Genomic DNA, 15,290 nt, shown 5'->3' on the forward strand with positions numbered 1-15,290 from the left:
TACTTTCAACAAAACTGCTAATTCTTCAGAAATTATTACTGTTTTTATTTTTCATTATTATTATGAATATTATTATTATTATTATTATTATGAATATTATGGTGCAGTTGGCAGTTCTGAGGAAATGAAAACTGTCAAGTAATTTATATCTTGAATAACTTCTTTACTCATAATACTCAGGCCTAGCAGAAAAGCATGGACACCACAATTCGTTTATTCCACACTCCTATAAATATTCTTGTTCATCAAATCGTCCAACCCATGCTAGCATGGAAAGCGGACGTTAAACGATGATGATGATGATGATGATGATAGCCATCAATTTAATCATAATACTCTTTAAAGTTTGAGCTTGGATTTAGGAAAACTAATGACAGTCTGCATCAATAATTAGTGGCTATAAATAGAGCTCAAAAGTGAAATAAATTGGTTTGTCATGAGGAAAAGAAAAAAGTTTAACATTTTGGTCAATAACCTACATTAAAGAGAAAAGGGTTCAATTGCTAAGAGGGCCTATAAAAGCTATAGCACTGCCCGCTTCCCTACTTCAAACTAGACCATTAAATAGAACAAAGGCCATAAGGATTTTCTATACCACAGTAATAAATAATCTTGATTTGCTCTTAAAACTACTCCTTTTTTATTTCAACTTTTGATTACCTGGTGATATTTAAAATAGGAAGCATGAAGGTTACATACTGTCGTGTCTGATTTATTTTCATCTTATTTTCTCTTCCACACTAATTTGTGAAAAACATTAGTAGAACCACAGCAAATCTGTAGAGTGTTTTCTATCTGAAAATTCTGTTAACTTTACATTATCAATTCCAATGTGCATCATGACTTTAATGTTTTCTTGCATTACTCAATGTGAAACACAAGCCAGATCTATAATTATTAAGACAAATTCCACAAAATTCAGTGGAATATGATTACACAGGATTAGACGTATTTCACTATATCAGCATGAATTTTTGAAAGCATAGTTTTCTCTAGTATGAATTGCTGATAACCAAGTTGACAGAATATTATATTACCAGCTAAAGATTTGGACATTCATATCTTGCCACCAGTTTTGTGCTGTGATGGTGGACAAGGTATATAATTCTCAAATAAACAACTTAAACTATGAAATGTAATTCATTCATGTTTTATTCTTATCTCTGGTTCAGTTGAACAAATTGTGATAAAGATACTGAGAGTGTTGTGTTTAATAGTCTTAACAGTAACATATCTAGGAAGAGAGCTTTATTTTCATTGGCTTAACACAACAGAAACAGAACTAAATAACAGCTCTAGGAATTAAGGTTTTTTCCTGAAAATATCAATATTTTACATAAATTATATTTTAAAAAATCTCAATTTACTAAATAACCATTTACTAGTAATTTTATCTTATTTCAAACCATTTTCATGAGTTTAGATGAGTTGGAGCAGTGCCTATGACATTTGCAGGCCACATACACAGCATGGAAGTTGATGTGGTTGATGTCTAGTCTGAATACTTTCAGGATAAACACAGACAGAAGAGAACTGGAGTCTAGACTGAGGACTTACAATAGAGACATCTTAGGTACCCAAGAACCAGTTATTGATGTGAAACTGGTTGTCAGGCTAGTACTACCCCACCCCCAACAGGGAATTATCATGGTACTGGCTCTTGAGAAGTTGTTCAACTAGAAAGACAATGGAAAAGAGTTTCAACCAAGGCATAGAAATGTTGGAATAAAGCTAAGGTTCAGGCTGGTTATCAAAGTGGAAAAGTTTAAGGGAGTTGTTAGGTGTAGTGTTGGGTTGTCAACATGTTGAATGAATAATTTAGATGACCAATCACAAACTGTGGCCTAACAGGCAGTTTTTAGTGACCAAAATGCACCCATTCAAGATTGAGATTTACATACAAGAAATCATTCTTTTTCTTTTTTTTTTTTGCTGATGAAAATACACCTATTAAGTTATGTGCAAAACAGCTACACTTTGATATAGAGTGGCATAGCTGGACACTGATAGGATTATGAGATAAAGTTTCAATAATCTGTTGGCTAATACAGTGGAATCTTGGTTTCCAAATTTAATCTATTCCTGAAGATAGTTCATCATCTGAAATGTTCATAAATCAAAGCTATTTTCCCAATAGGAAATTCAAGAGAAAGCACCGCAAATTCAAGTAGGGATGTGCACAGAGCGAAAGCTGGACAGAAACTGATGCTCTCCTCCCACTGATACTCTCAGTTTGTTGCCAACCATTGCTGCCAGCTAGCATGTTGGTTACTCAAGACATCATTTGCCACCCAAGACATTTAATGTTCAAAAACTTGATTGTAAACCAAGGTTCCACATTATAAGCAAGAATCTTTTCCTACTGACATTTCTAAAGCTTCTTCATCAAGTCTGTAGACCTAACATACCTGTATTTAATTTTTCTCTTCTGCTTGTTTCACACCGTATATTTGTTTTTGGATATTTCAAATTATTGCTGTTTTGAAATTTCAGTTGTCTTCAATATATATATATATAGGGATTAAAATTCAAATACTTAAAGAGATCAGATAAAATTTATTTTCTATTCAAATGCTAATTAGCTGCTAATTTCTTGATAGTCTGTGTTATACCAATCTTTCCATTGGTAATGTTAGTTTAACTTACCACAGATTAATCTAGGAGAGTTTGTTAAAATGAATGTCCTTTGTCGTCTTTAAATCACTAATACTTTATATAAAAATGATGTACAACATAATATTTCTTTTATTTTACAGGCTTTTCAATAGGTATATTTTTTCTTAACCTTTGCACATATTTTCCCAAATAAAACTGTTTAAGCTTAATTAGATACTGATGGTATTTTGGCACTATATTCTCTTAATATTACTTTACTATTTACAAAGATTTACAACAATTAGTTTTAAGACTTAATTCTTAAGGAATGTAATAAATAAACAAACTGGAACAAGGTTACTGAAGAAAATAAGAAAAATTCTTTAAATTTCACTGTTTAATAAATATATATATATGTATTTGTAGTAGTCAAACATGCTGCAATAATTAAAAAGGAAATTAATATCTTGCTTGAAAGAGCAGTATTATAAAATAATGAAATATCTTGAACAGCAAGAAGTAATAAAAAAAATCTATTGATTTCTGTCTAAAGAGAGAAAAAGAATTGTATGAATACAATACTAAGACTAGTTTTTAAATAAATAAGAAATAATAAGAACAAAATTTTTTAATTTAATGGAAAACCTATCCAGTTGATAAATATTTGCTGGAGGATTTTTTTGTTTTCCTTAGTTTCAATCATTTGATTCCAACCAAAGTTCTTGAGAAAATATTTTCAGAAGTCTGTTATGTTTTACTAATCTGAGTTCAATTCTGAGGTGAATGTATTCATAATGAGATTCTCTGCTGACAGATGAAGAAAAAATGTTTAGAACACCTGAACTGTGCATCAGCTAATTAAGATTGTTTAATCTCAGGCGTTGCAAACGGGGTTTTTTTTTTCAATCTTTATATTCTGTTTTCAAATTAGCATTAATAATTTATGCAATAAAACCAAATAGAAAAAAAGTTATTAATTTTTTGAAACTATGATTTTTTAAACTTTGCTAATTTTTTGGTTTAAAGATAAATATAAATGAATAGTTTTTATCATTGAGATAGTTTATTTAATAATAATAATCGTTTCTTCTATAAACACAAGGTCGGAAATTTTGTGGGAAGGGGTTAGTTGATCACATCAACCCCCAGTGTTCAACCAGTAATTATTCCACTGAGCCCAAAAGGATGAAAGGCAAAGTCAACTTTGGAAAAATTTGAACTCAGAACATAAAGACAGATGAAATACAGTTAAATATTTTGTTTGGAATGCTAACAATTCTGCCAGCTCACTACTCTAACAACAACAACAATGATGATGATGATAATAATAATAATAATAATCCTTTCTATTAAAGGCACAAGGCCTGAAATTTGGGAAAGGGGGATAGTCAATTATATCGACCCCAGTACTCAACTGGTACTTAATTTATCGACTCCGAAAGGATGAAAAGCAAAGTTGACTTCAGTGGAATTTGAACTCAGAATGTAGCGACAGGCAAAATACTGATACTGCCAAGCATTTCATCCAGCATGCTGATGAATCTGCCAGCTGCCTGCCTTGATAATAATAATAGATTGGTGCATTGGGAACAGTAAGCAAAGATATAGACAAATGGCTGAAGAAGACTGGAATACAATGCTCTGTAGAGCTTCTACAGAAAGTTTGTCCCTTAGGGACAGCAAGGAATGTCAGGAAGGTTCTAAGCACTTGAAAAGACTACTGAAAACTTGTGAATACCTAAGGTTACAATGTAGTAACCCGCTACCCACATAAATCCTACCAGCAATAAGACCAAACCTGAGTCAAACCAAAATGATAATAATGATGATGATAATGGTCTCAAATTTTGGCAAAAGGCCAGTAATTTTGAGGGGGAGTAGGTAGGTTGATTACATCAACCCTGAAAAAATGAAAGGCAAATTTGTGGGGAGAGGACTAGTTGATTATATTAACTCCAGTGAAACACTGGTACTTAATTTATTAACCCCAAAAGGATAAAAGGCAAAGTCGACTTTGATGGAATTTGAACTCAGAACGCAGTGGCAGACGAAATACTGCCAAGCATTTTGCTCAAAATGCTTATGATTCTGCCAGCTCACCACCTTAATAATAATAATAATAATAACAATAATAATTGCACAAAAGAATATGAACAGGCTCTTTATACCGTAAATACCGATATGAAGTAATAGAGAACTGGTATGAGCATGTACTAAGTAAAGTTACGCAGGAGGATGGAAAAGTAACGATACTCTGGGACTATGATTTTCAGACGGATCGTGTAATCGAACACCATCAGCCGGATATTGTCATATTGAATAAGAGAGACAAATACCATCAGATCACTGACGTAGCCATAGCAAATGACATGAATGTTGTGAGTAAAGAGATTGAAAAAGATCACCAAGTACTCCGAATTGAAAGTAGAAATGGCAAGACTGTATGGAATGTGAGAGGGTAATGTAAAAGTGACACCAGTGGTTATCAGAGCATTGGGCTCAATCCCATTGAAACTTCAAAACTTCTTAAGGTAACTGGAAATCCCATGAAAGATTGATGTCTTGCAAAAAGCAGCCTTATTGGGCACAGCGCACATCTTAAGGAAAGTATTATCGGTCTGAGGTCCTTGTTGTGACTTGACAGATGACTAAAGACTCCAGTGCATTTTTACCTACATTGTGTTACAAAGGAATAATAATAATAATAATTCCCTTTTTGAGATAATACAAAACAAACAGGTGGGAGACACACCAATCAAAAGGAGACACTATAACAAAAGGATATTTGGATCAGTCCAAAGTATATGACATGAGAGACCATAGCTATTTGGTGGCTCTCCTCAGAGCCATTGGTTTTAGTCCCACCTTCAGATGTTGGAACATGACGTTGTACAGTGGCATCTGTTTAGTAGTCAAATTAATTGGCCACCTCTGGGAACCTTTTAGCGTTGAACATTTTGGATATAGAAGCAATCAATACTATACTGAAAGAATACCAGGAACATACAGGAGCACACACAAATCAGGATAAGTAGCTGGGTTTGCTACTAGGATTTAGGAGAGGCAAAATCATAGGGCAGGACGGTATTTACATTGGAAAATATGTAAACACTACAAAATTGGTACCCCTGCTCACTGGTATGAACATCATTCAGAGCCAGTTGTTGAAGGTAAAAATGTCACCATCCTCTGGGATTTTCCAGTTAACACCAACAGAACGATCCAGGCTAATTGACCAGACATAATTAGTAAAGACGGGGAAGAAAATACTTGCAAACTAACAGATGTAAGAGTTCCCACTGATAAAAATATATCCATAAAGAAATTTGACAAACTTAGTAAATATAAGGACCTGGAAATTGAAATACAAAAGATGTAGCATGTTAAAGCAAGAACTGTTCCTGATATTGTAGGTGCTCTAGGTATGATAAAAAAGGGATGTCAGAAACATTTAAATAACATCCCAGGAGAACCATGTCTCAAGGAAATCCAAAAGATTGTACTAAGTACTGCCCACATCCTTAGAAAAACCCTATCAGTTAAATGTTCGTGTTGTATTATATGAAGGTATTTCTCTACTACCTTCACAACTCCCCCTCGCCAAGCTTTCAGTTATATTTCAACATCACTTAAACTTCATTTACCTTAAGGGCACTGGGTTTGTCCTGGCAAGTGATTGCATCAAAAATATAGATTAAAAGCGAACAACAGTAATAATGATAATAATAATAATAATAATAGTTTTTGTAATATCAATGAATGTCACCTACACAAAATTAATTAGTTTGCTAACTAATTAATGCAAGCATTGCATATAACTTTTCCCATGCATAATGCTTTGAAATCCATTTGTAAGGAAGCCTCAAAAAAAAAAAAGGGTAACATAAAAATTCACTTAGAATGCTTATTTTTCTCAATACCTTTCTTTCCTTTGTCTGGATTGCACAGCTTTTAGCTCTGACTGTAATATCTAAAGGAAATAAAAATCTGCTGCAAAACCCTTGAATGAAATAAAGGAATTTATGAGCTCATTCACAGGAGTCGAAACAAAAAAATTTGATCAAAGTTTACATAAGACAATTATAAATTTAATTAATCAGAAGAAAACAGATGACATCTGTCTGATACAAGCTGAATATAAACAACTTGCTTTCACTCTGATTTGTTGCTTTTCAAATTGTTCAAATGTAAATGATAAAATACATGTACAGTATTTGAATTATACCATTGTTTTCTTTCTAATGTTGTCAATAACAAATTTATTTTTATTGTATTGTTTTTAATCTTTTGTGAAAACATTATATTGAAGAAGAAAAAGAAACTGTTTGACTACAGTGATTGCAAAGAAGTGAGAGTGGATGGAACAAATTTATCTAATAACAATTTCTATGTAGTATTTCTCAAAATAGAATGTTGTTGTTTCTTTTTAAATACATGATATTATCAGAAACTTGTCAATGATATATAATTTTATTCATATGACTTCTGTTTAACTTTAAAATTTTGTTCTAAAACCATTTTTTATAGGATCTACAGGCGAATGTCAGGGTCTGTTGGCTTACATATTCCACAAAATGTACTTACTGTATTGAAGGTTAGTCTTTTTTATTTATCATCATAAAGAATTTTAACAATTTCAGATACATCAAAAAATATTATATTAATTTCATAATTTCACTCAGAAAATGCAGAGTTAATTTTATTTCTACCAAATACTTTTGACATTTTATTTTTTCTTATTAGTGTTGTTCATGATTTATGGAGATGATATCAAAATATTGTTTTTTTGTATTGTGATACTTTTGTTTTTTAATTTTACATATTAACAGTCAACTGCTTGAGTTTTCATAGCAAAAGATGTTATCAATGGATTATTATTAGCCATATCTCATTTTTGTTTCTAGTTTGCAAGATACGTGAAGTGAAATCATTAGTTGAGATTTTGCTGTATATTGGATGGGTTACAATACCAATAAGAGACACAAGCACTGATTCTATTTTATTCCTTTTACTACTAATAATCAACTAGTGAACCATTTAATGAATTGGTTGTTTGATTAATCACTCAGTCAGTCAATCAGGCAGGTTCATCAGAATCCTTTCATCGCCATTTGCTCTGGAGGCCTGGAGTAGAGAGAATATGTCATTGATGAGGTTGTGAATTGTGTTTAAAACACTGACAAACATGACTGATTGATTGATTAACTGAATGCCTAATCAAACAATCAATTGGTTAATTGGTTCACTGGTTGACTATTAATAGAAAAAAGAAGCGAAATATAATCAGAGTGCATATGAGTTACTTATTGGCATTATGACCCACTTAAGATACAACCAAATTAGCCATACTGACTTCTATGTAAAAGATATTAATTTTTGGAAAACAGTATAATGGAAAATCTTACTTTTCAGAGCCCATGCGAGGAATACAAAAATTATTTAATAAAACATTAATTATATAATGCATATCATCTGCTAGATGGACTGAGCTGTTAAACATAGCACTGACTTTTCTGTATTGACCTAGTAATCTTTGAGCTTCAATATAGTAGTGAATAGAAAAATATTAACATGGATAATAGTAAAGAGATGGGAAACCAAAGAACTGTAATAAAGGAACTTAAAAGAGATTCAAACATGTGGTTGGGGGTTCAGTCTCATTGTATGGTAGCTTGGGCAAGTGCCTTCTGCTATAGCTCTGGACCGATTAAACACTGAGGAGAGGTTTTGATAGCTGGAAACTAAAAGAAACATTCCATAAATACACATCTATATATGTATGTGTGTTTCTGTGTCTCCTTGACTTGACATCAAATGATGGTGAACAAGCATCAGCATCATAAAAGTAATGTTGTTCATTTCCAATCTTCCACAAAACCATGTCTGGTCAAAGGGGAATATTACCTAACTTGGAAACCAGTGAGGTTTGCAATAGATATGGCATCCAGCCATAGAAAAGGTACCCTTAACAGTTCTGTCTGACCCATGCAAGTATGGAAAAGTGAATGTGAACATGACAATGATGGTGCCTATTCTTTTCTACTCTAGGCACAAGGCCTGAAATTTTTGAGGGGGGGGGGCAGTCGATTAGATCGACCCCAGTACACAATTGGTACTTAATTTATCGACCCCAGAAGGATGAAAGGCAAAGTCGACCTCAGCAGAATTTGAACTCAGAACATAAAGACAGATGAAATTCCCTTAAGTAGTTCGTTCAGCATGCTAACGTTTCTGCCAGCTCACCATTCTGATAATGATGTCTATTGGCAAATTAAAGATGCATTTCCTAAAAGTTGATAACTTTTGCTTAATAAAGTAATTGGCCTAAAATGCTTGCATTTTTCAGACTATAGATATATTAGGCCATTGTGTAGTTGACTTCACCTTTATGAAAGGTAATTATTTTCCCCCAGTGTAATATACTATAACCATAGGGATTGACTGACCTTCTGCAATTTAAAGAGAGTTACTAGTCATAAAGATTGTATATAATAGGAGAAGCATAAAGAGTCTGACCACAAAGAAAAAGTGGCTCAAAGAAATATGATGACAAAAATGTTATCATTAAACCTATTTAAAGATGCAACAGCAGCAGCTAGCAATTCTTTCTGCTGACCCTTTAGCATGGACATGACTCTAAATCTAATTCCTTCTCAAATCAAGGATTCAGCCCAAAATGTCAAGGAACTTTCTTTTCCTCAGGGCAAACTATTTTATTCCACTGTGTGAACTGACTGTATCAATAAAAGGTCTAGGACAATTATACTATCAGAGAAAGAAATGTTATTCATAAGGCTTGGTTGGGTGGTTAAAAAGTTTGCTTCCCAATCACTTGGTTTTGAGTTCAGTCTCACTGTGAAGCACCTCAAGAAAGTGTCAACTATTGCTCTGTGTGGGCCAAAACCTTGTGAGTGAATTTGGCAGATGGAAATTGGAAGAAGTTCATAGTGTGAGTGTGTACGTGCATGTATCTGTGCATGGGGATTTACTTTGGACATCTCTGAAAGTTGCTGAGCGATAAGTCATGGTATTGTTGTCATTTTCTCTCTCAGCAAGCTGTCCACTGGTTTGGTGCCTTTGAAGACATATGGAATGTGAGATCCATTACTTGACAAACAGGTAAAGGCTAGTGATAGGGAAAGTGTCCAACTGTAAAACAATGCCTTAATAGTACATTTGTCTTAAAAACAAATGAAAGAATGAAAGAGCTATTTTATTCCAAGAATTGTATTGCATTTGTATCTAAGGTAACAGATTTTGTGAGGACCTTTAGCAAGTCTCCCTAATTTAATATTAACTTGTTAAGAAGAATGTAAGTGTTTAAGAGATTAATAATATTTTATTAATCTCTGAAATATTAATAAAATATTACATCTGAATGTCAAAGAGAATATTTAATTGTTATATCCCTTTATCAATGCTGGCATATGCAAACTTATTTCACATCAATTTTCTACTGTTGGATATAATCTAATAAATATGTATTCAACCATCTAAAGTCTGTCTTCATATTTACACTCGAGCTGTCATTTAATGACACTTATATGTTTAGTGTTTTTGTGTATGTGTGCGTGCGTGCATGCATGTGTGTTTGGAAAGAGAAAGCCTAACAAGTGCAGCATCTCTCTAGATTTCCATTAATTTGTTTTACTTTTAACTACAGCTCTTGCTTCTGAAGGCACACAGCCTAGTGGTTAAGGTGCTAGGCTGAATATTGTAATGATCTGGGTTTGATTCTTAGACACTGCAGTATATTTGGTCCTTCAGCAAGACACTTCATTTTGCATTCATTCAGTCTATGCAACTGAAATGGGCGTCAGCCTTTACCTCCAGTTGTCACATCACGGATGTTCCACTGACTTCAGAGTGGAGGTGGACATCTTTGTCTGCTCATGACTACATATATATACCTAAAACTGTTAGCAAAAGCATGGAACACATGGTCATGCCATACTTACTTGCTAGCAACAGGTGGTTCTTTTTCTTTTTTGATGGCATTCACTGCCGTGATTAAGGAAAAAGTACCTCAAGAAGGCATTCTACATACCAAATACAAATCCAGTAGGATCTCATGTATGTAATATAGTCATGTGATCAACTGAGATTTCTAAGGAATTAGGTGACAAAAATTCTTCTAAAAGTGTTTGAAAGGAAGGAAATTAGATCAAATGATCAAAATGTTTAGACAACAGACATGGGTGTGTAGTAAGAAGTTTATTTCCCAACTACATGGTTCCAGGTTCAATCCCACTTCATGGAACCCTGGGCAAGTGTCTTCTACTATAGCCTCAGGCTAGTTAAAGCCTTGTGAGTGGATTTGGTTGAGGGAAATTGAAAGAAGCCCATCGTATGTGTGTGTTTTGTCTGTGTTTGGTGGTGGCGGCACCGGCACCGCCGCTGTGGCCGCTGACAAATTTCCCCAAGACACGTGATGAAGGCTGGAGGGTATATCAGCTGAAACATTGTGTTAACAACAAACAAGATGAGGACAAATATCCGTCAAATGTAAATAATGTAAATAATGTACATAATTCCTCATCTCTTAAATATAGAACTGGAAAAGCAGTTTGTCAAACTTTTTGCACAATACAATGCAGATTAAAGGGGAGCTGGATTTAAAGTAACAACAACAGAACCTATTTGTTATCTTTAATGAACCATCTGTGCATTGGTCTTATATAAAATAACTGTCATTGGAGATATTGTTTGGCTCGATCTTTAAACAAAAATTAATCTACGTCCACTGCTTTTGTTTTACTGCCAGAGTAAACAAAATATAATATAGCTCACTGTGCTTAAGAAACAAACTTTAATTTTGCTTTCAAAATAACTGATGGTTTATTATTATTTGCATAGGATCTATGTGTTAACCCTCAACATGTTTTAGAATTAGTTTGGCAAACAGCATATCACATCCAAACATAATGAAATAGTTTTTTAAATTTTAACACAAGTCCAGCAATTTTAAGAGGAGGTGATTAGTTGGTTACATTGACTCAAGGACTCAACAGCTACTTATTTTATTGACCCTGAAAGGATAAAAGACAAAGCTGGCCTCATCAGAGTTTGAACACAGAACTAAAAGAGATGGAAGGAAAAGCCTTTAAACATTTTGTACATGTTAACAATTCTGCCAGCTTCCTACTACTGTTGCTGCTGCTACTACTACTACTACTACTACTACTACTATTAATAATAATAATAATCCTTTCTACTATAGGCACACGGCCTTAAATTTTTGGGAAGTGGGGGGGGGGGCAGTTGATTAGATTGACCCCAGCATTCATCAAAGAAACCAAAGAACAAAAAGAAAAAAGGAGGAAGAAGAAATGCACTCAACACCAGAACTGAAGACACCGCGGAAAGTGGAGGGGGGCACCACCGGATGTGGTTCCTCCTGATGATGTCTTTAGCCCCTGGATCCTATAAAGGAGCTGCTGAGGTAGTGAACCATGAAGCATGGTTGGAATTCCAGCTCTAATTTATGCAACTATAAAAAGATTGGAGTTGTCTTTTCCCTTCCTTGATTAAGATTTACATAACCCTCACATGAAAACACAGAAATTTTTCCATGTTGTTTCCTACCACAACTACATTTGCTGCCCCTACATCACTTTCTTGACTCCACTTTTCCCAAATATCTGCTGCTCCTCTCCCTCCCTTCCTGAGAATATGAAAAATCAGTTTTCCCAGCAGTATAGAGAGATAATATAACTAAATACTACTACAAGACAATTTGTCCAGTACCACCTTCCCACAGACAAATACATTGAAAAATCCTGTTCTGATGTGTAACAATGTTTAAGCTACAATGTATACATCTGAAATATATGCTCAAGATGCAGGAAGAAATTATCAATAAATCTAAATATAAACAAATATATTGATGCTACATTGTGTGTACAGATGTTCTTTTGTGTATAATAGACACATTGAGAAATATAACGAAAAAAAATTTATACAATAAACTGTACAATGGAGATGGTAGCGTTCGTCTACTTTAAGGAAACTCACCTCACTTTTGTTGTGAGAACTGAGTGTCATCATCATTTGGCCCCATGGACAGTTCCAATTAAGCAGATATGGTTAACCCTTGAGCATTCGGATTACTCTGTTAAATGTAATGCTTATTTATTCAGATTGTTTTGAATTGGTCATGTGTTATAATCGTAGCTTTGACATTTTGATGATGTGATTGCTTATTTTTTAGAAATTCTAGGATAGGTATGAGAGGCCAGATCAGGCCAGTTTGAACATAAAATGGATGGAATATTTAGGCTAGATGTGGTCAGTTTAAATACTAAAGGGTTAAAGATTTTTCTCTCAAAGTAACCCATCATGTTTTTAGGAATAGTGTATCTAGGACTACATTATTTTACATGTCCTTTTTTTCAAGACAATACAGTGTAATTCAAAGAATTTTTGGCTGCTGTTTCTAAGAAGTCAAATTAACACTTAGAGAGACTTTCATTAACTCGCTATTTTAAAGATTTATTGTATGAGAGACATGGCAAACAATAACATTTTTAATGTATGCAAATATTTGAACTGGTGAAAGATTAATTCTATAAAACTGTAGAGCATCAAACAGCAGTGACAGTAAACTGTTAGTATTGATATGGTTTTTATATATTTATTTTATTTACCTGTGGGTTTTCCTGGCAAGTTGAACAAATCGATTTAAGTATATGAATAATGTCTCTTTTATTACAACAAAGGAAACATCAGGTTATATTTCATTTCGTGTGTGTGAGAGAGAGAAAGAACCTTTGTTTCAACATCATGATTGTAAACAAGCATTACCATCATACAAGCGATGTTGTTTTTAGTCCCTCATGGAAAACATGACTGGTCATCGGGAAATATTACCTTGCTTGAAAACGAGTGTTGGTGACAGAAAGGGCATCCAGCTATGGAAAATCATCTGACACATGCAAGCATGGAAAAGTAGACATTGAATGATGATGATCTCACACACACACACACACACATTTATAGATATACTGGTGGGTGGGAGAACAATTGCTTTTAAACATTAAAACATTTTTTCACTTCTTGCTATTTTAGAGTATCTATTTTCTTTAGAATATCTATAAAGATCCATGGGTTGGATTGTGTTTTTATCATCATGTCTGCTATTAAAATTTGATTTTTTTAGAATTTCGACTTGAATGTATGAACTATTTGTAACACAAAATCTAACATTTCTAAAATGACACAATGACTCCTACACATTGTACATACACAGCTGTACAATGTAAATGCTAAGATATAAATACACAACGTTACTTATCTAAATCAAATTTAGCAGACATGAAATCATCTGCACTGCAGTAGTTACATTTCATTATTACAATCTCATTGTCTCTTGTTAATTCTGTTGTACTAAAGGTGAGAGAGGTTCAGCCGGATCAATATATCTAATTATTACTATATTTGAAATATATAATCTGTTATTGAAATCTCAGAATCAAATATTCTGTGAAATACATCTAAGGGAGTGATTCCAAAATGTGTTGATTAGAAGGTTTCCTGAAAATTGATGATATATTCAGTCAACAATAACTGATTATTGTAACTATGGGTAATGAAGTCTAAGTAAAACTATAGATAATGAGATTTAAGTTAAAGTGTCATATGATATGATAACAAATGCTAAGAGCAAGGTAGACTTAATAAAAGTTACTTATAAAATATGTTATTTACTGAAATGTTTACTTTTTCAGTTTGAATTCTCTTCATAAGAATCAATAGATCAATGATTAATGGTTTTACACAGTGCTTCGAAGGAGGCAGTGGAAGTCTGTTAGGCGATTAAGGATGGCATTATGGTTATTTCTATGAGTTCCCACATACAGTCACAGAGATAAAATGGATAGTATATAACCAGTGATTTTTCAAAATGCTGTTCAAACTTAAGTTCTTTTATTCATGGATATGGGTTCAACAGAAACAGACTGAAGCTAGTGTAGCAGTGGCTCAAGGAGAGACTGGATAGATATTGCAGTAATGTGCAGAGACTAGGAAGTTTATATGATAATTCATAAACGTGTATGTGTATACATAATCCGTCTGACCCATGCAAGCAAAAAAATGGGAAAATGGAAACAATGATTTAACATATATGTGTGTACACATGCATGCACATACACACACACACAAAATTAATGAAGTAATGACACAGGATCAAAAGGAAATGTGCAGAAATTTGAGTACTTGAAGAGACTTAAAATACAAAAATTTGAGTCATATTTTACAGCCCATTTGTAATCAGTGAAGATTAACTGGAAATTTAAATCTCTGTAACATCCTATAAAGGTGTATTACTGAAAGACAACCTAAATTATATGCACCAATATATAAGACAATGTAAAAATACCTAAGAATATTAATTGCACTATCAAGCAGCTATACATTCTTACATAAATGAACAAGAAAGATCTTTTTCAAATGGCATGAATTCTTCATTGATATTATTTCAGGCATTTATTCAAAAGCAACTATCTTTTTATTCTGTCACAATTTTAAAGTCTTTTCTTCTTTTTTATTTAAATTTTCTTCAAAACATATCTATGACTACAACACTTCATTGTCTCAGAGACAGTTTAAAATATTCCAAAAGCTAATTCGTATAAATCTAAGAAGATCTGATTATCATTCAATATAAAAGTTGTTAGATTCAAATATGTATCATA

At 33.2% G+C, this 15,290-nt stretch overlaps 1 protein-coding gene across 28 annotated transcripts in view; it reads left to right on the plus strand.

Moving 5' to 3' along the window:
* The window catches only part of LOC106875208 (dual specificity calcium/calmodulin-dependent 3',5'-cyclic nucleotide phosphodiesterase 1A), a 1,569,442-nt gene that overhangs the window by 1,511,042 nt on the left and 43,110 nt on the right, over positions 1–15,290 (plus strand). For all 28 annotated transcript variants that reach the window (XM_089364164.1, XM_089364142.1, XM_089364159.1 and 25 more), the window contains one exon: positions 7,123–7,189. In XM_089364164.1, coding sequence (XP_089220290.1) covers positions 7,123–7,189 — 67 coding nt within the window. The remainder of the gene's footprint in view (positions 1–7,122; positions 7,190–15,290) is intronic.

This window comes from Octopus bimaculoides, chromosome 1, assembly GCF_046866305.1.
Source record: "Octopus bimaculoides isolate indiv1 chromosome 1, ASM4686630v1, whole genome shotgun sequence".
In the NCBI taxonomy this organism is placed as follows: domain Eukaryota; kingdom Metazoa; phylum Mollusca; class Cephalopoda; order Octopoda; family Octopodidae; genus Octopus; species Octopus bimaculoides.